Source organism: Ictalurus punctatus, chromosome 28, assembly GCF_001660625.3.
Source record: "Ictalurus punctatus breed USDA103 chromosome 28, Coco_2.0, whole genome shotgun sequence".
Lineage (NCBI taxonomy): Eukaryota > Metazoa > Chordata > Actinopteri > Siluriformes > Ictaluridae > Ictalurus > Ictalurus punctatus.
In genome coordinates this window covers 17019958-17025957 of record NC_030443.2, presented here as the reverse complement: position 1 = coordinate 17025957, position 6000 = coordinate 17019958, and the positions used below count along the sequence as shown (strand labels likewise).

The 6000-nt window shown below is 42.8% G+C and overlaps 1 protein-coding gene across 2 annotated transcripts in view; it reads right to left on the bottom strand.

Annotated features, from left to right (window-relative positions):
• Window positions 1-6000, bottom strand: part of dcc (DCC netrin 1 receptor) — a 234115-nt gene that overhangs the window by 28125 nt on the left and 199990 nt on the right. For both annotated transcript variants that reach the window (XM_017460521.3, XM_053676995.1), the window contains exon 21: window positions 4212-4244. In XM_017460521.3, coding sequence (XP_017316010.1) covers window positions 4212-4244 — 33 coding nt within the window. The remainder of the gene's footprint in view (window positions 1-4211; window positions 4245-6000) is intronic.

Below are 6000 nucleotides of genomic sequence, written 5' to 3'. Positions count from 1 at the left end.
GTTCTACCTGTGCTGCGGGGGTTTCCTCTGGATACTACTGAGGGTTTCCTCTGGGTACTACTGAGGGTTTCCTCTAGGTACTACTGAGGGTTTCCTCTGGGTACTACTGGGGGTTTCCTCTGGGTACTACTGAGGGTTTCATCTGGGTACTACTGGGAGTTTCCTCTGGGTACTACTGAGGGTTTCATCTGGGTACTACTGGGAGTTTCCTCTGGGTACTACTGAGGGTTTCCTCTGGCTACTACTGAGGGTTTCCTCTAGGTACTACTGGGGGTTTCCTCTGGGTACTACTGGGGGTTTCCTCTGGGTACTACTGAGGGTTTCATCTGGGTACTACTGGGAGTTTCCTCTGCGTACTACTGAGGGTTTCCTCTGGGTACTACTGGGAGTTTCCTCTGGGTACTACTGAGGGTTTCCTCTGGGTACTACTGGGGGTTTCCTCTGGGTACTACTGAGGGTTTCCTCTGGGTACTACTGGGAGTTTCCTCTGGGTACTACTGAGGGTTTCCTCTGGGTACTACTGGGAGTTTCCTCTGGGTACTACGGAGGGTTTCCTCTAGGTACTACTGGGAGTTTCCTCTGGGTACTACTGAGGGTTTCCTCTGGGTACTACTGGGAGTTTCCTCTGGGTACTACTGAGGGTTTCCTCTGGGTACTACTGGGAATTTCCTCTAGGTACTACTGGGGGTTTCCTCTAGGTACTACTGGGAGTTTCCTTTGGGTACTACTCAGGGTTTCCTCTAGGTACTACTGGGAGTTTCCTCTGGGTACTACTGGGGGTTTCCTCTGGGTACTTCTGGGGGTTTCCTCTAGGTACTACTGGGAGTTTCCTCTGGGTACTTCTGGGGGTTTCCTCTGGGTACTACTGGGAGTTTCCTCTAGGTACTACTGGGGGTTTCCTCCCTCAGTCCAAAGACATGCTGGTAGGCTGAGTGGCATGTCCAAAGTGTCCGTAGTATGAACGGGTGTGTGAATGTGTATGCAACCCTGCGATGGATTGGCACCCCGTCCAGGGTGTACCCTGCTTTGTGCCCCATGCTCCCTGCGATAGGCTCCAGGTTCCCTGCATCCCTGAAGGATAAGCGGCACAGAAGATGGATGGATGCCATGGTTACTATTCCACTACAAGATAGCTAGCTACATCCTCCTGCTAATTAGCCAGCTAGCTTGATATTCTGGAGAAAAAAACATCCATCTGCGTTGCGAGTTCGGTTTTCTTTTCCGACGTTCCTAGCAACGTCTTTGTTTATAAAGTCGATTTCTTTATAAATAATCAACAATGTTACTGTTGCCACCCCAGAGTCGATTAGTTTCCTATATCAGCACGTCCCAAAGAATTATACTCCTCTTATTTTATTCCTCTTCTATAATTGTATTCGTTATAGCTAGTGTATGGAGATTGCTACAAAGCACTGACACTGGAGACTCCTTCCATACATTTTTCCTTGTTAAATATGTTTTTAATGCATGTAATGTTCATCTTGGATGGAGTCGTGGTAAATTAGCGGTTACTATAGAAACGGTAACCTGTTCGAGTTATTGGGCTGATGGTAAACGTGAGCAGTGCTGTATGAGGCACGTGTGTGTGTGAAGTGTGGTACACTGAGGTGATTTATATGCGACACCCAGCTGCAGGAGGTCTTTTTTTTTTTTTTTACTGCAGCCCAGTGAGTCAACACTGGCTCTACAAAGGTATCTTTCTTATTGTAGGAGCAATTTGAGCAATCTCACGCGAGGATGTCGGCTCTCGAGTGCGTTCAACACGCCGGCATCTGCACATTGATCTGGAGGACGCGAGTCTGTCTGACATTCAGCAACCTCACAGTCCATGAAGACGAATGTCTGCTTTGTTGTTTAAGAAAAATGGCCCGTTTCAAAGCGGGGAAGGAAGACGGATGTTTCGGCAGACGCTCTATTGCTCAGTGGCTCGTTTGCCCTTCGGTGTGTTAAAAAGGCTCAACGCCATGCCCATCTACATGTTAAACTGAGCAGGACGCATAGCGTTGATCATCACACATACCTGCTTAATCACTGGATTATTGTTCATTCTTATTAAAAGCACATTCGGGATTGAAGAGAAACGGCTGAAGAAAAAAGTCACTGTGTGGCTGTGTTAATTTAACTACTGTCTCTCTCTCTGCCTGTCTCTCTACAAGTATCTGTCTCTCTCTACAAGTCCCTGTCTCTCTCTACAAGTCTCTGTCTCTCTCTCTCTCTCTCTACAAGTCTCTGTCTCTCTCTCTCTCTCTCTACAAGTATCTGTCTCTCTCTACAAGTCTCTGTCTCTCTCTACTAGTCTCTGTCTCTCTCACTCTCTCTCTACAAGTCTCTCTCTCTCTCTCTCTCTCTCTCTACAAGTCTCTGTCTCTCTCTCTGCCTGTCTCTCTACAAGTATCTGTCTCTCTCTACAAGTCTCTGTCTCTCTCTCTCTCTGTCTCTCTCTACAAGTCTCTGTCTCTCTCTCTGCCTGTCTCTCTACAAGTCTCTGTCTCTCTCTCTCTCTACAAGTCTCTGTCTCTCTCTCTCTCTACAAGTCTGTCTCTCTCTCTGCCTGTCTCTCTACAAGTCTCTGTCTCTCTCTACAAGTCTCTGTCTCTCTCTCTCTCTCTCTACAAGTCTCTGTCTCTCTCTCTCTCTCTCTACAAGTCTCTGTCTCTCTCTCTCTCTCTACAAGTCTCTGTCTCTCTCTCTCTCTCTCTACAAGTCTCTGTCTCTCTCTCTCTCTCTACAAGTCTCTGTCTCTCTCTCTGCCTGTCTCTCTACAAGTCTCTGTCTCTCTCTACAAGTCTCTCTCTCTCTCTCTCTCTCTCTACAAGTCTCTGTCTCTCTCTATGCTTGTCTCTCTACAAGTCTCTGTCTCTCTCTCTGCTTGTCTCTCTACAAGTCTCTGTCTCTCTCTCTCTCTCTCTCTCTCTACAAGTCTCTGTCTCTCTCTAAAAGTCTCTGTCTCTCTCTACAAGTCTCTCTCTCTCTCTACAAGTCTCTGTCTCTCTCTCTGCTTGTCTCTCTACAAGTCTCTGTCTCTCTCTCTCTCTCTACAAGTATTTGTCTCTCACTGTCTACCTCTATCTCCCTGTTTCTTTTTGTCTCTCTCTCTTTCTATTGATCTGTCTCCCTCTGTTTCTCTCTCTACAAGTCACTGTCTCTCTATCTCTCCCTCCAAGTCTCTGTCTCTCTCTTTCTCTACAAGTCTCTGTCTCTCACTCTGCCTCTCTCTCTCTCTACAAGTCTCTATCTCTCTCTACCTGTCTCTCTACAAGTCTCTGCCTCTCTCATTCTGTCTCTCTCTCTCTCTGCCTGTCTCTCTCTCTGCAAGTCTCTGTCTCTCTCATTCTGTCTCTCTCTCTGCCTGTCTCTCTTTCTACAAGTCTCTGTTTCTATTTATCTGACCCCCCCCCCCACCGAGTTATTTGTGCAAGGTATAAATTAATAGCAACAGTTGATTCCTCTGTAATGAGCTCCAGTCTTAATTAAAGCAAAAACCTAAATGAACGCTCATTAATCTGCTTGTGACGAGCTGAGATACGGAAACAATCACCGGTCGACACCTGACCCCACCCCACCCCGTCCCTCGTCCTCTTCAGACAACGTTCCTCTTAAACAGCCTCATTTCAGGTTTGTCTAATTGGTAATGACCAGCAGTAAAAGATTCATTAAGGGAAGGTGTGATAAATGGCTGATCTCCAGCTTGGAGAGAAACAGGAAGTTGATTGAACGGTTATAGAGGAGAGACACTTAGTGTCATTATCTCTCGTCCATTCCGTACCTAAACATATAGATAGAAATTGTACCTTTGTGACCTTATTGAACGATAATGTCCAAGGTTTCATTACAGGACATTTACCCCAGTTACAGCTGCGAGTCTCACCCAGACCGCGTCACACCTTGTCAGAGAAGGTTGCCGGCCAAAAACCTGCTGAATGGTGGCGAGAGCATGCGCATGTACAGTGTAAAACCGAGGAAATGTCAAAATCACACGCGGGCGAGACTGCGGAAACCTTGAACCAGTCAGGTGAGACCTCCGTGGCACGATTTTTTGCCTAATGAGTGATCCCTGGATATTAGTGTGTGACCTCCAGTCAGTTAGTGTGTGTCTGCTCATTTTTAGTCACCTTAAAACCACCGTCCAATGTGCGCTCTGCTTATAATCTTTTAAAGCTTTATGCTATACACAATGCTCGTAAAGTATAAATTAGTATAAATTCACTCACCTTGGTCGTTGGCCATCTTGTCCGGATGTTCGACTGCAGTAAAACCAAACAAAAAGACAAAATCGATGAAGCCACAAATTTACCATGATGCTGTGACGAAAACAAAACAACACCCCCACGATGAGGTCACATCCCTGTCGGTTCCAAGAGCTTCGCCGCGATGACCATTTCGATCCCGATAATAATGTCGATAGGGATATTTCGACTGAAATACATTTACATTCCATTCATTCGTTTAGCAGACGCTTTTATCCAGAGCGACTTACAAATTGAAAAAAAAAAAAATACAAGCGAAACCAAGCAAAAATAAATAAATACAATAAAAAAAAAATTAAATAAAAATAAAAAATACATACACAAGGGCACAGAACAGATAGAAATACAGACACACATAGTCCTAAAAAAAAATACTGGCGCGAGTGTAACTTGCCAGTTAACACCAGCGCTTTTTAAAATTTATTTTACTTGTACATAAGACCCCCAGCACCACCCCTACCCCCCCTCCCCCCACTGCACCGACACCCGATTAATAGTAAAAAAAATTAGAAATTGAACTGCTGTTAACAAAAACTAAAAACCAGACCTAAAAATAATAAAAAATAATATCCAAGATAAAAAAAAAAAAAAAGCGACAACAAAACAAAAAATAGAAATATTTTTTTTTTATATGAAAATCGTAAGCCGACATGAATTATTTGTCATTTTTTAACCCTATTACTTCTATAGTATAATACAGCGATAGGTTAATTATAGAATACTATCATTAGACTTATTATAGCGTAATAATTAGCATCGTTATAATCAGTGTAGTAAATTATTATATTATATGCTATTATGCCATGAACTATAGATATAAATTCACTTTAATATTATTATTAAGGTTAAATACAGTAAAATAATGTCGAAAGGAACCCTGCAAAAATGAGCACTAAAACGAAAACAGACAGAAATATTAACCAAGCTAAAATAACAACAACAGTCAGACATTTCAGTATTATAATAAAGTCAAGTCAAATTTATTTATATAGCACATTTAAAAACAACTTTAGTTAAACCTCTAAGGAATTGAATAATAATAATAATAATAATAATAATAATAATAATAATAATAATAATAATTTACTACTGTACTACTATAATAATATAAACTAATAATATACCATAAAAAATATACTATACTATACTATATATAAAAAAAATAACAGTAAATTTTGAGATTAAAGGATTTTATTCCTTTTCAGTAATAATCTTTGGGTGCGGAAGTTTAGTCGGCCGTATTTCGGAGTGCCACGCCCACTTTTCACAAAGAAAAGTGCACTCACGATAATCATGACAAATGGTCAATTATTTTGGCACCGATATCGTCGTCATCATCATTATACCATCTCTTCCTGTAACAGTGTAACCCTAATTAACGGTTCCTGTTCGATTAGAGGTGACGCTTTCCCCCATCCTGCGTGATGATAAACCTGTTTAACAAACTCAGACAGCAAACTAGGGAGACTTGAACAAACCCCTCAGGACCCTTACATGCACACACACACACACACACACACACACACACACACACACACACACACACAGAGCTTTGAGACACCAGATGTTAGAGATCACATTAATTAAGCTTTCCTGTGTTTGTGTGTGTGTGTGTGTGTGTGTCGTTGTCATTAACCCGTCCTGATGAAGATGGATGACAGATCCAGTGAACTCACACACACATCGCAGCAGTTCCTCATTAATCTCAGAATGCCATAAAGCGTTTCGGGATGCCGCTGTGGTCTGAGGTACC